At 34.2% G+C, this 20,068-nt stretch overlaps 3 protein-coding genes across 18 annotated transcripts in view; all 3 read left to right on the top strand.

Moving 5' to 3' along the window:
- The first annotated feature begins 656 nt into the window (after nucleotides 1–656).
- LOC145318649 (G2/mitotic-specific cyclin-B3-like) lies at nucleotides 657–10,950 on the top strand. 11 transcript variants are annotated; one of them, XR_013879413.1, is made up of 11 exons: nucleotides 657–1,052; nucleotides 2,303–2,401; nucleotides 3,056–3,203; nucleotides 3,579–3,682; nucleotides 4,967–5,179; nucleotides 5,960–6,128; nucleotides 7,333–7,457; nucleotides 8,012–8,122; nucleotides 8,626–8,879; nucleotides 10,371–10,512; nucleotides 10,694–10,950. XR_013879413.1 is itself a non-coding variant. In XM_080160057.1 (9 exons), the coding sequence occupies exons 1-9, from the start codon at nucleotides 822–824 to the stop codon at nucleotides 8,716–8,718; spliced, it is 1,293 nt and encodes a 430-aa protein (XP_080016183.1). In that variant the 5' UTR covers nucleotides 657–821; the 3' UTR covers nucleotides 8,719–8,880. The 11 variants fall into 11 exon arrangements, 1 of the variants encoding a protein (XP_080016183.1); XR_013879417.1 differs by lacking the exon at nucleotides 10,694–10,950 and adding an exon at nucleotides 9,509–9,646 and having other exon boundaries at nucleotides 10,371–10,528; XR_013879415.1 differs by lacking the exon at nucleotides 10,694–10,950 and adding an exon at nucleotides 9,565–9,646 and having other exon boundaries at nucleotides 10,371–10,528.
- Nucleotides 10,951–11,492: 542 nt separating this feature from the next.
- Nucleotides 11,493–19,677, top strand: LOC145318650 (zinc finger protein 593 homolog). 2 transcript variants are annotated; one of them, XM_080160060.1, is made up of 7 exons: nucleotides 11,493–11,534; nucleotides 12,043–12,224; nucleotides 13,131–13,243; nucleotides 13,581–13,659; nucleotides 14,098–14,172; nucleotides 16,695–16,770; nucleotides 19,083–19,677. In XM_080160060.1, the coding sequence occupies exons 2-7, from the start codon at nucleotides 12,141–12,143 to the stop codon at nucleotides 19,211–19,213; spliced, it is 558 nt and encodes a 185-aa protein (XP_080016186.1). In that variant the 5' UTR covers nucleotides 11,493–11,534; nucleotides 12,043–12,140; the 3' UTR covers nucleotides 19,214–19,677. The 2 variants fall into 2 exon arrangements, with proteins under 2 accessions (XP_080016186.1, XP_080016185.1); XM_080160059.1 differs by having other exon boundaries at nucleotides 11,501–11,604; nucleotides 12,013–12,224.
- Nucleotides 19,677–20,068, top strand: part of Slimp (Seryl-tRNA synthetase-like insect mitochondrial protein) — a 40,765-nt gene continuing 40,373 nt past the window's right edge. For all 5 annotated transcript variants that reach the window (XR_013879405.1, XR_013879406.1, XR_013879407.1 and 2 more), the window contains exon 1: nucleotides 19,677–19,839. Coding sequence is in view for 1 of the 5 variants with exons in the window: in XM_080160056.1 (XP_080016182.1) it covers nucleotides 19,686–19,839 (154 nt within the window). In the remaining 4 variants the exon portion in view is untranslated. The remainder of the gene's footprint in view (nucleotides 19,840–20,068) is intronic.

Below are 20,068 nucleotides of genomic sequence, written 5' to 3' on the forward strand. Positions count from 1 at the left end.
TATCCTTCAGATTGGATGCGCTTTTCTAATTTTAATCATTCAAAAATAATGAATCTTGCATAAAATCTAACATGAAATACTGGATCTACGCTAAAAATAAACACAAGAAAACCTGCTCTATGCTTATAAGGGAAATTTTTTTTATAATCAAGATGTACGTGCTTCTTTGGTCTATTTTTAAATGGGAAGTATTTAAGACTTAATTCTTTAAAAATACCCTTAAAAATTATAAATCAGTAACATATATCAATTTATTTCTAGCTTCATGATCACTTTAAGAGACAGCAATGTTTAAAAAAAAATATTTTAAAGGTAAAATTAAAATGTTCAATATAAAAGCTTCTCTATAACTCACTTTGCTTGTATGCAATAATAAAGAATTTGATTTTCTCCGCTACAGGAATCTCTACTATTTACTAGGCGATTATTTCTTTGTAATCTTCACCAAATTTTCAGATATCTATCTTGAATAGCAGCTGTAAGTGAGAAATATACTTTTACCCTACTCCGTTTCTTACAGAGAGGAGGATGGAGAATTTTAATTACATTTTACCATAACAAAAAAGATAAACAACGGTTTATTTTATTGATTTTTAAAATTTTAAAATCCTTATATCATGATTACGAAGACGACATTTGCGCAGAAATTTTAACGCGGAATTTGCACACAGCGTCGCATTTTCACGTAACCGTCATTATTTAAATCCCGCGAGGCGAGTGACGAGCTTAATCAGGAAAAAGCCCGTTTTAAAGTGAAATTTGATAAGTAAAGTTATAATAACCGTTAATTTTTTAAAAAGTTTTATAAATACAACTGCATAATGACGACAAGAATGACTCGTATGCAAGGTTCAACAAACTTACAGTCAGAAAACCAGGACTCAAACTTGATTGTCGGGTTAAAACGCAAAAATGAGGTTGAGGCCGCCTCTGTTAAGCCGACCAAAAGAGCGGCTTTGGGCGAGATTTCCACGAACGCAGCTGCCGCCGCCAATGGAAAGGCTACCCTCAAGAAATCCATGAAGAAAAGCATCACAAACATTGTTTCAAAGGTAATTTCTCTATATTATTTGTTTATATATTACTTTACATATTTTAACTGATCATTATGTTAATCTAAGCTTAGAAAAGGGGGAATATTTTTGCAAGAATGACATTATTTGGTAAAATATTTCTATAAAAACATTGTCAGGTTTTTTTAGCCTTTTCGTTAAATTTTCAATATACAGAGTTGAAGTTCTCCTTTTTAGTGAAGCTTTTCTTATACTTATACTTTCCCGGGATTATTTAAGGCATTTTTACTTCCCAATCAAATGAATGCCTTAGTCCTTTTTTATAGCCCCCTTTCCCCTACATTAAATCCCTTGGATTTTATATCAATATTTGCATGCAGCCCCGACAGTAGCTACTAGTTCTATAAGAAAAAATTCATAATATGTAAAATTGAGTTTACATGAAACTTGCCTATGTATAAGATTAACCGTTTGGAATGTAAGATGTATAAAGTGCCTTTAGCATCTTATATATGTATATAGTCTAGGTTCGGCGGTTTCCTAAGACATATATATGGATAGATATCGCTATACTTTATGTTGAACATATTTCATGGTGTTACAATGTTATCCTTGTGATCTAACTGTAGATTTATTTTTCTTTCCCATCCCCCGCCTCTTTTCTTGCCATATTTAATTTGTACTACGAATTCCTTTTGTTTATAATCCCACCCATTAAATTATCTTAATCCTGATTAATAACTACCCCTCCCCTCATTCAATAACAACATGCGCGCTCTATATACATCTATTATCAAATCTAAAACTTTAATTTAAGCACACCATCTGCCCTTTATATGCTAGTATTAAATCTATCAAAATATGTATTACATGCCTCTATGATAAGATAATAGTTGTTTTCTATTTGTAACCGTATTTAACACAAGAGAAAGTATAAAGATATACTTCCGTATACAACTATCATTTAGAGTAGAAGGCCTTCCCCCCTTGCAATTCAAGACATTTTTGTAAAAGTATTTCACTTCTTGGCAAAACCCTGTGCACTTCACTGTTTCATTGTATTATTAGGCTGAATTAGGGATCTTATTACAATGTCTGATAAATTGATTTTTATCCCCAGTGATAAAACACAAAATTATCCCTTTAGATTACAATTATTGGTCGAAAAGATTGGAACTCAACTAGATTAAACAACAAATCTCAATTCCATGTAAAGGCCTGTTATAAATAACAACCCACTGACCTTCCCTCCCTGAAACGGAATACTGATGTCCTTTAACTGTTTCTAGGGTAAAGAGGGACTTAAAGTACAAGAAAACCGAGCCAGCTTACTGAGGCAGAGTCTGAGAAAGAAAAAAGACGAGAAGACAGAACCAGAGCCAGTAAAGGTAAACAATATCCCAGCATGGATTCGAATCTGATTAATTTCCGCTGGTTTATAACCGGTTTTTAGCCTTACTGATAAATCATGTATGGCATCGTATTACAGACAATTTTCTACGAATATTAAAAGTTTTGACGGCTTATTGAAGAAGTTTTAGGATTATTTAACCTTCATCTCCCTCTCTTTGTTTGATTTTACAATTTTATATACTTATTTCGTGGAATTTAAAAGTAATTATAAACAGCTGTAACTAACAACTGAATGAATTTGAAAAATAATTTAGTACCTACAGCTATTTTTTTTCGCGATTTTGTGGGGCAAAGCGTTGACCATTTATCTGACCCCAAATATTGTTTTAGATTTATTTCGCCTGATGGCTATGTCCTATTCCTGAAGGTTATATTGAAACACAGAAATGAAAAATTAAATTTGATTAATCCATTCATAATGATATGAAAATACAATTCATATATATTATTTGCATTTATTTTCCACTTGCCAAAGGTGTAATTGCACTAAGTGCCAAATTGATTGCTATTTGTTGAAATGAAAAATTAAATATGACAGATGGTATATATTATTTTAACTTTTGCTTGCAATCAAACTTGTTAAATGCACTTCATGCAACTATCCCTTTAGAATTAATATCTTTTACTAGGAGGAGACCGTTGACAAATGCTCTAGTGATGATTCCTCCACCTCTAGCGCAGACAGTTACACTACAGCATGCTCCCCCTCACAGACAATTATTGAGAGAAAAGACTTCAAAGTTGTGTCCCCACCACCCAACTACACTGTCCCGGAAGGTAAAATGCTTTTTTCACGAGTTTCTTAAAATAGTTCTGGACATTCTTGCGTATTATATTTTGTCTATAAGGTAATATCCCTTAAATATAAGCTATTTTTATTGTTTCGTTAATTTAGGCATGTTAGAATTGTCCTATCGATTTCAAACTTTGCATGATGATTCCTATAGGAGTTAGGTACGAATTAGAAAACGAAGCAATTCTATAATCGTGAAAAGCTACTACAAATACAAAATAAAATACAAAAAAATTCAGATGCTACCTACCATTTTACTTGTAGTTAAGAAACAATAAAATACTGTTTTGGTTTTTGTTGACACTTTTTAAATATTTTTAAGTGCTTAAATAGTCACAAAGATAATTGTCCTTGTTTAGGTGTCATTGACTTTGATTTGGAGACGAAGGGTGATCCCGGACAACACGCCGAGTATGCTAGGGATACTTTCCAGTATTATAAACTCAGAGAGGCCACCTTTAAGGTAAAGATAATTTGGTGCTATCTCCTTGCTTGGAAAAAACCTTGCTTGGAAAAAACCTTGCTTGGAAAAAACCAGGAGGGGAAAAAATGAGGGGGGGGGGGGATGAATTTTGTGGAGAAAATACACCCCTGCTTATCACTCTATATACCCTCAGCTCTCCCTGACTCTTAAATTAAATTGAAGATAAGTAGGGGGGTTAGTTTTGTGTATTTCTTGATGATATTAATGTTTATGTTGCTGCCTCTAATGGAACAATTTAAAAATCGGTGAATGCTAGTTTTCCAGCAGTATTGATGGTTTCTTAATTTTTAAACAAAGGGGGGGGGGCCCGGGGGGTTAATGCAACCATCTCGTAATCAGTGAGCAAATGGCACTTACAATTCGAATTTTGATCTGAAATTTTGCATGAGTAATCCTTTGTAGGTCTATTTTCCCTAAATCGAACAAAAAGTTGAAAAAGTAACGGCTAACGGCTCAGCCGTTTAGCCGTTTTTTGGCTATTTTTAAGGCAAATCTGCCATAAGTTATGTAGGAATCAACTTTTTGAAACATATTTTGCTTTTAATCATGTGAAATGATACAAAAAAAAACATTTTTAGATTTCTAGTACCAGCAACTAGCGGGTAGAACCGTTTGAAAACGTTTTGGAGCAGCATAGAGTATTATGTGGAGATAGGTTTCGTGATGATTTCCCTTGAAAATAGTTTTAAAAATGGCTAAACTGCTGAGCCGCCAGCCGTTAGCCGTTACTTTTCCAACTTTTTGTTCAATTTAGGGAAAATAGACCTACCAAGGATTACTCATGCAAAATTCCAGATCAAAGTTCGAATTCTAAGTGCCATTTGCTCACTGATTACGAGATGGTTGCGTTAAAAACCCCCCCTTACAAGGATGTTAATTTGTTTGTTTGACTGTTTGTCTGTTTCTTTGTTTCTTTGTTTTTTTTGTCTGTTTGTACCGAAGAATCTCGCTAACCGCTGAACCGATCGGGTTCTCCCTTCTCATAAGTCCCGGAAAGGTTTATAACTATTTTTTTGGGAGTGTACCACCACCCTCCCAAGAGAAATCACAAAAATCAAATTTTTACAAAACTTAAAAATATTCTCGCTTTTGCGTAGAGACAAGAAACATAGACATATTGTTTCTCAAATTAAATATTTGAAATTTTAATTGCAACCTGAGGCATCTAGGGGCGTAGCAGTCAGTTTGAATTTAAAGAGACAATTAGCTTTTTCACTTGAAAATGCTCAACTTTTTATAAAAGCTAATTCTGTTCAATTTTAGATACCCAATTATATTGGAGCCCAGAAGTTTATCAACGAGGGCATGCGTGCCATCCTTATTGACTGGCTTGTGGAGGTACAGGAGAGCTTTGAGCTGAACCACGAGACCCTGTACACAGCTGTCAAGATCACCGACCTGTACCTGTCCAAGAAGTCGATTAAGAAAGAGGATTTACAGCTGTTGGGCGCTACTGCATGTCTTATTGCTAGCAAGGTAAGCTATGAATGTTGTACGGATTATGATGCAGTATTAGTGCTAAGTGTAACACTCCACCCGTGTTTTGCAGGGGGGGGGAGGGGGGCTTTCGTCTTCTATTGATAATATCTCATTTCGAGGGTGAGATTACTAAATTACTACCATCAATCTACTCCCCACATTATGATTCGTATTCTGTCTGAGCATTTTGAACTTGTAACCAAAGTTTATAGACACTCTAATTTCATTTGCTTTATAACTTCGTGACCATTATGTAATAATTCTTGATTGGTTGGCTCAAACTAGTTGTGTCTGAACTTTTCCAACCAACATTGCAACCCATATAGTTGGTACCTACTCCTGATTATCATTAATTTATCATTCAAGAATAATTTATAAATACCAGTGTTGCGGATCCGCGTTGATTGTATACGGATCCGAATCCTCCAAATTTGGTCAGTGCGGATCCGGATCCTTGACATAAAAAATAAAATCACCACGAAAAGGTATACAAAAAGGGATGGGGAGATTATATACAATGTGAGAGAGAAGAGTGTGGGAGTGAATCAGCTGATCTTAACAAGGTTACCAGATATCATATTTCAAAATTTGTAAGTGACTTTATAAAAATCTAGGTAGATTTTTCCATAAATTTATACCCCAGGATCCGGATCTGCATTTTTTTGCGGATCCGGATCCTTGGACTCAAAAAATGCTGATCCTTGCGGATCCGGATCCGCAACACTGATAAATACAGTAGAATATTATAAAAATTTATACAATTTTATCTTTTGATAGGTTGACGAACGTCTACCACCCCTGGTTGATGATTTCCTGTATGTTTGTGACGACGCCTATACGAGAGAAAAACTGTTGAGGATGGAGCGTAAAGTGCTGGCAGTCGTGGGATTCGATCTCGGGTACCCACTCTCCTACAGATTCCTGAGACGTTACGGCCGTGTTTGCAAGGAAAATAATTCATTAACAACTTTCAAGGCGATTTATGATGCGATAAATTGCAATATTTTAACGGGCTATTTATTTGAAATGAGCTAGCTTTGTAGGATGTTTTTATATGTTATAAAAAAAATCTTTATTTTTAGTTGGCTCAAAGAAATTCAATCCCTTCTATGTTTATATACGAAAGGCAGTGTTTGAAAGAGTTTAAAATTCAGCAAAGGGGGGGGGGGGGGTTAATGCAACCATCTCGTAATCAGTGAGCAAATGGCACTTAGAATTCGAATTTTGATCTGAAATTTTGCATGAGTAATCCTTGGTAGGTCTATTTTCCCCAAATTGAACAAAAAGTTGGAAAAGTAACGGCTGGCGGCTCAGCAGTTTAGCCATTTTTAAAACTATTTTCAAGGGAAATCATCAAGAAACCTATCTCCACATAATACTCTATGCTGCTCCAAAACGTTTTCAAACGGTTTTAGCCGCTAGTTGCTGGTACTAGAAATACTAGAAATCTAAAAATGTTTTTTTTGCATCATTTCACATGATTTAAAGCAAAAATATGTTTCAAAAAGTTGATTCCTAAATTTATGACAGATTTGCCCTAAAAATAGCCAAAAAACGGCCAAACGGCTGAGCCGTTAGCCGTTACTTTTTCAACTTTTTGTTCGATTTAGGGAAAATAGACCAACCAAGGATTACTCATGCAAAATTTCAGATCTAAATTCGAATTGTTAGTGCCATTTGCTCGCTGATTACGAGATGTTTGCATTAACCCCCCCCCCCCTTTTGCGATTTCAGCTAAAATTAAGACAAGGGTTTTCTGGAAAAGAAGATATATTTAAAATGCTCTTATTTGAACGTTAAAAGCTAATAAATCCTATTATACAAAGTAAAAGGTTTTTTTTTGTCTGCAGCTTAAGATTTCGAGAATTACTGAACCGCACCAGTTCTCGATTTCACAGGGAAGTTTTACATAGGCTCCTGGATGGTTTCAGGCTATTTTCTCCTTTTCCCTTCCCCTTCAAATTCAAACACTCTATATGCTAGAGGCGCCTCTGCTAGTATCAGAAATAATGTCTAAACGCTAGTTATACTTAATATTTGAACTAGGAGGACAAACATGAATTTTTTTACGGTCGGGGGGGTAAAAATTAATCTTGTGCAGAATATTCACCCCTGAAATAAAGTGAATCAATGATTTTTTTCGTCGAAACAGGTGACAATGCCAGTGCTGACCTTTGGTAGGTATATCCTTGAATCCAGCCTCCTAGAATACAAATTCAACGTGGAGTTGTCAGAATCTTTACTCGCTGCTGCCACCATGGCCGTTGCTTTTAAGGTAAACAACTACTTGCTGCCCCACTAGCCTGTAGGACTCTTCTACGGGGAGGGGACATTGGGCTGCATATTACACTAGTCCCCAAAAGTAATATAATAATGTTTTCTTATTCGCTATTGAATTTTAATGGATTGTTTCATTGGGATGAGTGTCCATACTTAACAATTAGTTAACTCTTATCTTCAGAAGGGGATTTTGTGTGTAAATATTGGAGATGTACTTCAATTTATCGGCCATTGTCTTATCCCTTTAGATCCCAGACCAAATATGTAGAGAGAACCTTTTTTATTAGACTTGTTTAGTTGATAGTTACCATGTTTTTTTTTATCTAGATACAGATAGATAGATGGATAGATAGAGGGAGGAATCTAATACGAAAGTTATATGCCATAGATTTCTTTATAATATCATTAAAATTTTTGAAATTGGTTGGGAAAAATCTTTAATTGTAAACGGACTTTCAGCAGATATGTTATAATAAAAGTGTAGTTGTTAGACTATATTAAATTATTTTATTATACAAATCTAGAATGTTCATACCTTTGTTATTTAAGGTGAAGAGTATCGAAGGCTGGGAGGCCACTCTGGAGTATTACTCTGGAATTTCCATATCTGAACTGGAGCCTGTGGCCCACGCCCTACTCAAGATGCTACAGAAACCTGCTCAGGAAATTATCTTAAACTTAACTTTAAGCAATTGATACATAAACATTTAAAATTAATTCCTTGTAAGTTTTACTAAAAATATGGAATGATAAAGCAGAGATTGGATCTACTTGGATTGTTTTGTTTATTATCAAAAATCTGTTTACCGTTGACAGTTCCGTTTTATATTTTGAAGACAATTTTTAGTAGCGAAGCTACTCTATTATTCACTTTGTCCGCCAATCTGTTCATAATGCTATTGGGGAAATGTTATTTTCTCAGCTGTTATTGAAGATGGAAGGCTGAAATTTTTGGTGAAGATTCCTAATTTCAATGAGCAATAAGTTTAAAATAACTTTGTATTTACATAAATAAAAGACGATAAAAATATTTTTGTTTATTCTTCCATGAATTTTTAGTGCCTCGCTACTTATTGATGTTGTCATCCTTGTTTCAATTTAAACAAATCAAAATATTTCTTCAAAAAATAAATCTTCTAATAGTTTAATATGATTGAAACCAACAGGAGAACCTGAAGACTGTGAGAAGCAAGTACAGCCACAAGGTATTCCACGAGGTGGCCACCATCCAGCTACCAGAGACCATCTCATTCTAACAACCTTGGCGGCCAGACGTAGCAGTCAATTAGTACCCACTTTCATTCTAAAAGTCCTTCCTTTATGTGTCTTATTGTTCCAATCTTATATTAATGTCATTAATTAAGATTGATTATAGTATTTTGACTTTGCTTCACTCGGACAAATTCAATTCCACCTGGTTTGTATTTAGGGCAGCTTTACTTTTTAGCTTAGAATTTATTTTGTTTTGCCCTTAAATTACAAAGTATACACTATTCAGGGGTGTATATTCCGCACAAGATTCATTTTTTCCCATGCTGCCAATTTTTTTTTATTACCCCCCCCCCCCCCTCCCTAGTTTTTTCCTGCAAGGAAGGGGATAAAATGGAAAAAAAATTCAGAACTCTTTATTCTATTCATATTATGCACCCTTCCATATATTTTTTAGTTTTTTTTTCACCAAAGAGGGGAGAAAATAGAAAAAATCCTTTTAATCCTCTTAATTTTTACATTGCCCCCCAACCCCATATTTTTTATTTTTTTACCCCCCCCCCCCTCAGCCGGGTCAAATTTGCAGAATATACACCCCTGTTTTGCCCTTAAATTACTAAATATACACTATTCATTTATTTCCTTAAAGATTTTTTTTTATACAATTTTCAAGTTAGGATATGAATTAAAATTAGTACAACCTGTAAGAGTTTATTCCGCTCCTATTTTAAAGAAATAGGTTAATACCAAAATAATAAGAGGCAAAATGATAATTCACCATTCATTGTACCATCTCTTAAAATCCCGTGATGTTAAACTTATAAATATTAATAATAGGACTAATGCAAAAATGATGCTGAACTTTGTTCATAATCTGTACATAAATATTTTAGTCGTACATAACGTACACACATACACATACTGTACCTGTTTATAACGTTTCCATCATTTTTAAATTTTTTCATGTACCTTAATGTTTGTTTAGGATATTTTTTTTACATTTAATTTTAAACATTTATAAATAAAAACAATAAGGGGGGGGGGGGGTTTAATGCAACCATCTCGTAATCAGTGAGGAAATTGCGCTTAGAATTCGAATTTCCATCTGAAATTTTGCATGAGTAATCCTTGGTAGGTCTATTTTCCCTAAATCGAACAAAAAGTTGGAAAAGTAACAGCTGGCGGCTCAGCCGTTTTGTCATTTTTTGGATATCTATATTGCAAATTAGTCACGAAACCTATCTCCTTATAATAATTTTTCCACTCCAAAACGCTATCAAACGGTTGGTACTAGAAGTTTTAAAAATAGTTATTGCTTTCATTTAACATGAATTAAACCAAAAATATGTTTTAAAAAGTTGATTCCTACGTAATTGATGATGAATTTACCCTTAAAATAGGCAAAAAACGGCTAAACGGCTGAGCCGCCAGCCGTTACTTTTCCAACTTTTTGTTCGATTTAGGGAAAATAGACCTACCAAGGATGCAAAAGTTCAGATCGAAATTCGAATTCTAAGTGCCATTTGCTCACTGATTACGAGATGGTTGCATTGAAAACCCCCCCCTTTTTGTCTCTAGATTTAATATTCTAGATAGGGTACTTGAGGGGGGGGGGGGCATTGTTTACCCCCTCAAGGTTTACAACCACCAAGCTAAACGATGTCAAAGCAACTGATCCTAAACGAACAATCTATGTTAGCCATACTGTATCAATTATATCCAAAATATAAAACGCTTATAAAAACGCTATGAAATGCTATGTAACCTATTAATACGCTTTATATAATGACTAGTTAAATTAATATTTTTATATTACCTATTGATTGTGTTTTTGATGTTTGGTAATTTTATTCTAAGTTAGATTTTAAGGTATTTATTTTGATTTTTAACATTTTCATTTATTGGCATACAAGCAATTTTTTTTTACAATACACTAAGAATTATTAATTTACGTTATTATGTTTCTTTTTCACATACAATTACCAAACCTTTAATTATATGTATTTTGTATGAATTTTCTAGAAGAAAAGCTTAATTAGTGGGATTTAATAATGTATATATTTATAAAAATTTATGTTTAGCCTAATATTAAATTGAAATACTGTAGAAATATTGTCGTGACCTGAATTGATTAGACTTAAGTTATAATAACTTTAATTATTTATGAAAGTTGTGTAAATATTTTTTTATAGTGTAAAATAAATTGTTGTATAAAGAATTAACTTTTTGTTTGTATGGTATTTGTAGTTTTTAATCTTAGTGAATATTTTAATTTCAGATGTTTAAAATGAAATTGGACTTGAGGGGAAAACATGAAATGCTGGGAGATTATTGTTTATTGCACTAACTCCCAAACAACTTTGGGGACATTTTCTAATAAAGGGGGGTGGGGAATGTGGTGACTCGTCACACGACTTACCACCAATTTTATTTTGGTTGCTACTTTCTTAGTTTAGAGATAATTGGGTGAAATCTTTTTGGTTGTGTCAATAATTACCCCAAGTTCTGGTATTTTTCAAAATACTGGCTACTCCTGTGCAGGGTTGCTTGTAAGGGGAAATTTTTTTGAAAAAAAACATGGTCTCAAATGATTCCAAATTGCCTAATTCGGCGAGAAATGCAATAAAATTTTTTTTTGGGTGGCTGCGGGAGCGATGGTCCCGCCGTCGTTTTTTTTTTAAAGATACCAAAACTTGGGGTAATTAGTGACACAACCAAAAAGATTTCACCCAATTATCTCTAAAACTAAGGGAGTAGCACTCGAAATAAAATTGCTGGTATGTCGTGTGACGAGTCACCACATTCCCCACCCCCCTTTTTATTGGTTTATTCTTAAAGTTGTGACCAAACGTTTTAACCAAGGGTTATCTACAGTAGGGGTAATTTTGTGTATCATCATTGGGATGTGCATCAGTTTATCCCTGGATAAAATGGTATTCAATAGCGTAGCTACTTAATATATAAGTTACATACGTCCATGATATCGCAAAGAATAAAAGCTTTATTTTAAATATGTACTTGCATTGAGAAATAAATGCTTTTTTTATTTGTGTTAAATAACGTTCGAATTGGTAGGATATTTTTAGATTTTCGAGTAAAAAAAATAAAAAATTACATTACAGAAAAAATATTTTGCATGGGTCATTATTTTGCATAAATCAACCATATATTATGGCTGGGGGCAAAAATTTTAACAAAATTTTTCTAAAACGGGACGGGGTAATGTTGGTTCATCAAGTTTTATCCACTAATTGTAAACTACAGAAGGGGGTAAATTTTGTGTATAGTCATTGGGGATTTTAATTTACATCAATTTATCGGCAATTATCATATACCTGTAGATCCCTTGTCAAAATTCTTTCATTTGTTAGTCGAAGAACCTCATTTTATTTAATCATGATTGGTTGGTGCATACTGTGTTCAAACTTTTCCACCAATAATTTGAAACCGAATTGCAGAGAGAAATAAGATGGGAGGTATCCAGAGAAGAAAGAGGGTCCACAACAATGATTCAAAAATGAGGAGGAAATTAAGATTAAAGAGGAGGACCAAGGTAGCAAGTGCGTGCACAGGGTTTTCATAGGGGGCGGGGTCAACATACTCAATATCTGCTCTCTTTGATTGACCCGCGAAGCGCGTAAATATATATCACACATCCCTTAAATTAAGTGGGGTGTGACTATTTTAACTTGACACCCCTCTCAGTTATAGAGGGGTGTATCAGACGGTGTAGATCCTTGTCAATGGGGGTTGGACCAATGGACACCTTGGGGATGTATCAAACACCCCCTCTAGTTTGGCAAAGGGTTGAATAGGATACATCCCCCTTCTGAACGCTTCTCTATAGTGGTGTTTAAAAATAATTTTTATTGTCTGTTTTTCCACCATATCCGTAAAAATCTAAAAAGGGCATATATTTATCTTGTTCCAAAGGCATTTAGTAATCGTAGGATAGTTAAATAGATTATTTCCAGAAATCTTGCAATTTTACATAAAGTTAATGAAACCTTAGGATTTTGCAATTTTGCGGTCTTACTTTAGGCTAGCTAGCCCAAATCGAAACTTAACTAAAAATGGCGTTCTCGATCAGTCCTTCCAATTAAGTGTACATTTTATCCCTTATACAAGATCTAACAATTCATATCAACAGGGGTGAATATTCTGCATGGTTGACCCTGCTAGAGGGGGTGAAAAAATTATGTCGTTGGGGGAAAATTGTAAAAATTAAAAGAACTGAAAACATTTCTTTTCCATTCTTCTCCCCTCCTTGGTGAAAAAAACTAAAATAATATATGGGTGGGTGGATAATATGATTAAAATAAAGAGTTCTGAAATATATTCTCATTTTCCCCCTTCCTTGCTGGAAAAAAACTAAAAAGAATTTGTAGCAGGGGAAAAAATATACACCCCTGTATACAAGATCATATGTAACAATTCATATCCATACTTACTCTTATAGGATCTTGACCAGATTGACGATGACCTGAAGCCTGGCGTAGTTGAGAATCTATTGTCACGGCCAGTTGACTTTGACAAACCGGGTATGGCTCAGTTCTACTGTGTTCACTGCGCGTAAGTATTCCATGTTTCTCATTCATAGGTACCTAGTCAACTGATTTTTCTTAAAATTGACATATTTTTGGTGGCATTTTATAACCGGAATGGAGGGGATATTTAACTGTTTATTACACTTGTCCCAAAATTTTATAATAACGTTTTCTTGTGCGTTGGCTCAATAACTTTGAGGAAGTGTAGTGTCTTAACGTTTCAACTATAGGAAGGATAATTTTGTGTATTGTCATTGGGGTTGTACATCAATTGCTCGGTCACTGTTTTTTTTTTAGATCCCTAAACATATTTATATTTAATTACCTTATACATACCTATTTACATAATTTTTAAATCTTAGGAAAGACTTTATAAACGGAGATGCTTTCAAAGCGCATGTCAGGGGAAAACCTCACAAGATTAGAGTTAAGAATCTGAGGGTAATATTTTCAATTAAAAACAAAAGCTTTTCTATATTTCTGTCCGTCCGTAACGAATAGCTATTTTCGTTAATTTGGATTTGTTAGAATTGTATTGTCGAATTTAAAAGTTTGCATGATGGTTCCTGTAAAAGTTAGGTACGATTTAGAAAGCGTTGCAACTCTATTGCCATAAAATGCCGTACGTTCATTCATTTTTAAAACATGATTATATTTAACTTTCTGACAATAACTTTTGTATGGTATAAATATCCGATTCGTCTGATTTTTAAAATCATGATGATTTCTATGACAACAAAGTCTAATGTTATAATTGACGCATATCCATAGTCAAGTACTAAAAATATAAGTATTCTGCTTATTAAGTTCTGATACTTGCAATGGCGTTAGTATACTTTTTATCCTTCAATTGTTAATGATTATTTTTTTGCCTTTTAGCTTGAGCCCTATACGATTGAGGAATCCTTGCGTGCCGCTGGCATGGGATCTTACAAAGCACCAGCTAAGAGAAAGGTAAAAACATCTAGACTTGATTTCTACTTAATTAGCCATAATTTTCTTAGACTTAGGACCTAGGACTTTTGTACTTTTAATTTTTTTAAAATAGGTAAGCTTATTATGAAACAATCTCTAGCTTTTTAAAAGCGAAGCTTTTCTATATTTAGGGTCGGTCCGTCCGTCCGTACGTCCGTCCGTCCGTCACGGATAGCTTTTTTCGTTAATTTAGACATGTTAGAATTGTCCTATCGATTTCAAATTTTGCATGGTGATTCCTTTAGTAGTTAGGTACGATTTAGTAAGCGTAACAACTCTATAATCATTACCAAAATGTCCGTACGTCCATTTTAAACATGTTGATTTTTCTACTTTTTAAAATAGCTTTTTTCGTTAATTTAAGCATGTTAGAATTGTCCTATCGATTTCAAATTTTGCATGGTGATTCCTGTAATAGTTAGGTACGAGTTAGAAAGCGTACCAACTCTATAATCATTACCTTAATGTCCGTACGTCCATTTTAAATATGTTGATTTTTTTACATTTTTAACAACAAATTTGTATGTGACCTAATTATCCGATTGGTCTGATTTTTGGTATACTGATTCCTGGGACAACAAAGTACAATATTATAAGCGAAGCAACTCTATAATAAAGTCCTAAAAATGTAAGTATATCCATAAACATTATCCTGTATCAAGCAGTTTTTCAACAAATTTACTTACAATTTTGCTTTGACTCTTATACATTCGCATTCTGATTATTCAGTTCTGACATTATACATTGACAAGTGTTAATGTCCGTTTGTCCTACCATTTCAGAGCTTCGCTTTTATGGATGTTGTCATCCTTGTTTGTTATTGGTTTACCTAATTAAATAGGTATTTATATATTAAATGGTTTTATCAGAGAGTGAGGGAACATTGGACTGTTTATAACATCAGTCCCCAAGGTTTTATTATAACATTTTTTTATTCGTTGTCTAAACAACTTTGGGGTCTTTAGTGAATTCTGATTGGTTGGCTCCTTTAGTTGAGTGTTCAAACGTTTCATTTCATCCACTAATTTTAATCTACAGAAGGGGTAATTTTGTGTATCATTATCGGGGATGTGCATCAATTTATCTGCCATTGCCTTATCCCTTTAGATCCCTGATAAATACTACTGTATGACGCCTAAAGTAACACCTGTACTTTTCTGTATGTATTGGTTTGTAATTAAGCTTATTAGAAAATAATCCGTAGCTTTTTTGTTATTGGTTTACATAATTGAATAGTTCCATAAAAAACGATTTTATACATGAAAGAGTTCAGAGGCGGATTCTTAAAAACAATTAGGTAAGGTCGCTACATCGATAGTGAGGCAAAATTGTTTTTGTGAAAATCCTCCGAAATCCCATTAAAAATCTACAAAAATGAAATAAAATGATAGAAGGGCAATAACATAAGATTTTGTTTAATTTGTATAATTTTTTTATCTGATTTTGAGGATTTTTCACAAAAGCAATTTTGCCTCACCAGCGATGCAGCGACCCTAATTTTTTGAAAAGAATTCACCTCTGTACAACTGAAATGTTTAACAAGAACAATTTAATTATATTCATCAGTTTCATAGGTACAAATTAAAAGATGTCTTTTGTATTACTCACCATAAAATTATGTATGTTTATTATTTAAGCTGCATGACTTACCTCTTAATTCTTTCCCAAAAATAGTTCAGTCAAACCCATACTTGGTGAATTAAACACATCGGTTTAGCGGTTAGCGAGATAAGGGGGGGGGGGGGGGGGTTAATGCAACCATCTAGTAATCAGTGAGCAAATAGCACTTAGAATTCGAATTGCACGAGAAATCCTAGTTAGGTCTATTTTCCCTAAATTGAACAAAAAGTTGGAGAAGTAACGGCTAACGGCTGGTGGCTCAGCCGTTTAGCCACTTTAAAACTATTTTGAAGGCAATTCATCACGAAACCTATCTCCACGTAATACTCTTTGCTGCTCCAAAACGTTTTCATACGGTTCTAGCCGCTTGTTGCTGGTACTGGAAATCTAATAATGTTTTTTTTTTGTATCATTTCACATGATTTAAAGCAAAAATATGTTTCAAAAAGTTGATTCCTACATAATTTATGGCAGACTTGCCTTAAAAATAGCCAAAAAACGGCTAAACGGCTGAGCCGTTAGCCGTTACTTTTTCAACTTTTTGTTCGATTTGGGGAAAATAGACCTACCAAGTATTAATCATGCAAAATTTCAGATGGAAATTCGAATTCTAAGTGCCATTTGCTCACTGATTACGAGATGGTTGCATTAACCCCCCCGGCCCCCCCCCCCCTTTGCAACACACACTTTATATAAGGGTTAGCGGCTGCGCCATTAGTGGACTCTAGGAGGGGGGGGGGGGGATGTTAAGTTTCAAAATAAGAAGAAAAGTAAAGTCGTATCAGTCTTTACAATATCCGAGATCTTTCACTACAGATACACATTACACAGACAGACATGCTGTAACTTTTATATAACAATGTACATTGTTCAATTTTTAGATGGATACACTTTTACCCGAGGCTGTTGTTAAAGGAGAAACCATAGCAGATGTCAAGAGACGTGCCCTTGGTCTAGGTAATATCATATTAACTGTTGCAACTTTTACCAACATTGTATGCATGCAAAAATGCGCAGATTTTACCGCGCACATATCTAGGCGCGCGCTCTGTAAAAAATATTTTAAGACACTGCTAAAACTTCTGATCTGTTATATCTTCCAATTGTTAGCATTGTATCCCATTGCTTAACTCTTTGATTTAGTGAAAATGTAACTTAGTTGTTGTAAAATAACATTGATTGATGTAAACAACATTTTTATCTTCTATGGTATGACGGGCAGTGGTTTAGAATCATACAGGGGTGTATATTCTGCACAAGATTCATTTTTCCCCTGCTGCAAAATATGTCATTTTTCTAGTACCTACTCCTTACTCATTTTTTTTACCCCGACAAGCAGGGTGTCGGAGCCGTTTAATTTTGATGCGGCTCCGGATCCTACCTTAAAATTAATATATCAACTTTTGTTCATTAATGAAATTGATAAAATAAAATAAATAACATAAAATATTTTGCTTTTATTTGATTAAAGCTATATAAAAGTAGAAGGATGTGTGTCTATTTGTTAAGTAACAATAGTTTTTCAGTTTATTATATGGAAATAGACCGTTGCCAAATTATATTATTACTTTAAAAAATCACTTTTGGCTAATCTGGAGCCGGAGCCGTTTTTAACGAAAAATACGGCTCCGGATCCGGCTCCGGCTCCACCAAAAATATTGCTGCTCCCGGCTCCGGCTCCGAAACACTGCCGACAAGATATTTTATAATTTAGTTTTTTCCCCAAGGCTGGGGAAAAAATGTTTTCAGAGCTCTTTTTTTGTTGTTGATATTTTTCTCTTTTTCACATATTTTTTATATTTCCCCTCCTTTAGCAGGGTAACCCGTTTAGAATATACACCCCTGGAATCATACAAAAAAAGAAGAAAAGAGGCTGTGAGAGGCCAAGAGTTTGATGTGCGGTTGATAGTGCTTTTGACATTTCTATGGGGAAATTGCTGAAAATCAGCCAAACGGCTAAGCCGCCAGCCGTTAGCCGTTACTTTTCCAACTTTTGTTCAATTTAGGGAAAATAGACCTACCAAGGATTACACATGTCCAGTTCAATAACGAAATTGGGATTCTAAGTGCAATAAACCCCCTCGGGCCTCCCCCCCCTTTACGCATAGATAATACCACCTGTGAGTCAGGTTTTAAAGTGTTTTAATAGTAAGGCACATATTCCGCATTTAAATGCTTTCTTGTCATTTGTCTGTATGAAACACATTTTAAAAATTTGCGCATCTTGACCGACTTTCATGAAATTCTCAATATTTTTGGGCTACAGGCATATTTATATAAAGAATACGTTACAATTTATTTACTACATCCGCTTGAACTAAAACTGGTTTTAATACATTTCAGTCTACTGCTATGATTCTGCGTGTGGAAGAAGGTTCAATGAAATAGGGAGGGGTTATCAACTCATGGGTGTATATTTTGCAAAATTGACCCTACTTGGTGAAGAAAAAAAACTAAGATAATGTGTGGGAAGGGGGATAATATAAAAAGAATAAAGAGTTCTGAATTTTCTTTCCATTTTCCTCCCTTCCTTGCTTGAAAAAAAACCAGGAGGGGGAAAAAATTAAAAATTTGCAGCAGGGGAAAAAATGAATCTTGTGCAGAATATACACCCCTGAATCAACTCTTATTCTTTTTCCCCTTAGAACCCTCTGTAGCAAATGCTTTTTTGTCAGTCACCCACTCAACTCATAAAACTAAAGGGGGGGTTTTTAATGCAACCATCTCGTAATCAGTGATTAAATGGCACTTAGAATTCGAATTTCGATCAGAAATTTTGCATGAATAATCCTTGGTAGGTCTATTTTCCCTAAATCGAACAAAAAGTTGGAAAAGTAACGGCTGGCGGCTCAGCCGTTTAGCCGTTTTTTGCCTATTTTCAGGGCAAATTCATCATTAATTACGTAGGAATCAACTTTTTAAAACGTATTTTTGGTTTAATGCATATTAAATGATAGCAATAACCAATTTTTAAATTTCTAGTACCAACAGCTACCGGCTAGAACCGTTTGATAAGGTTTTTGAGTGAGAAAAAGTATTATGTGAAAATAGGTTTCGTGACTTTTTTGCTCTTAAGATAGTAATAAAATGGCAAAACAGCTGAGCCGCCAGCCGTTAGCCGTTACATTTCCAACTTTTTGTTCGATTTAGGGAAAATAGACCTACCAAGGATTATTGATGCAAAATTTCTGATCGAAATTTGAATTCTAAGTGCCATTTAATCACTGATTACGAGATGGTTGCATTAAAAACCCCCCCCCCCTTTTCAGAAGATGTTCCACTAGTTGAGGGGGAAGAAGAGGTTAAAGCCATGAAAGATGATGATATCCCAGACAATCAGGAGGAAGGCGTAGATGATAATTCTGATAGTGAAGATGAAGAGGGGGACAAGAGAATGTAACAAGATGCTTTGTAACTACAAAATTCTTGTCCTTGTCCAAATATTCTGTATCTATTAATTAAATTGTTTTGATTTGTTTTTCACAAAAAATAACATTGTCATCTGAAGACATACATTCCCTGGAATGAAAATCCCAGTCGTACCATTTTCTTGGGCTTCAGAAAAAAAAGTTAATAATTATATAAGTAGTGATAAAAGTCTAGATAGTTTATTTATTAGATTCAGTTTATTAAAAATTTTGTTAACAAAATTTTAACCCATCTTTGTTTTGGAGATTAGAACAAAAAGAAATTCTATTGAACTTTTAGAAAGTTCTTTAAAATAATATTCAATAGAAATTTGTTATTGTTTTATCTATCAATAAATTATTTTTTAGCTTCATCATACATTTCCATTATCTCTCTCTTGTAAGGCTAGTGAATGATGTCGAATTTAATCATATTTTTTTGTTAAAAATTTCAGAATATTTGACATGTATAATCTTATAATTAAAAAATGCGGGAGCCAAGTAACAGGTTTGCGTACACTGAAACAGCTGTGGTACACAGGTGTACGGTTTACAGCCAGTGCCACTGAAAGTCATAAAGAAGATGTCGTGCTGAAAACGTCTGCTTTGTTCATCTCTGGTGAGTTTAAGTGATATAAATAAGATACGTGATCTCTGGAAACTTGACAGGGATAGGACAATGGTGGGGTTTATATGTTCTATTTGATCCCCGGCAAAGAAGGGTGGAGGCGGGTGTGTTGTATAAAAAATATGTGAGAGAAAAATGAAAAAAAAAAATAGTTTAAAAACATTTTCCCCTCCTCGGTGTGAAGTATAGATTAATAGATATTAGAAACGCTAATTACAGA

This window comes from Acartia tonsa, chromosome 5, assembly GCF_053477335.1.
Source record: "Acartia tonsa isolate MP-2025a chromosome 5, ASM5347733v1, whole genome shotgun sequence".
Classification (NCBI taxonomy): domain Eukaryota; kingdom Metazoa; phylum Arthropoda; class Copepoda; order Calanoida; family Acartiidae; genus Acartia; species Acartia tonsa.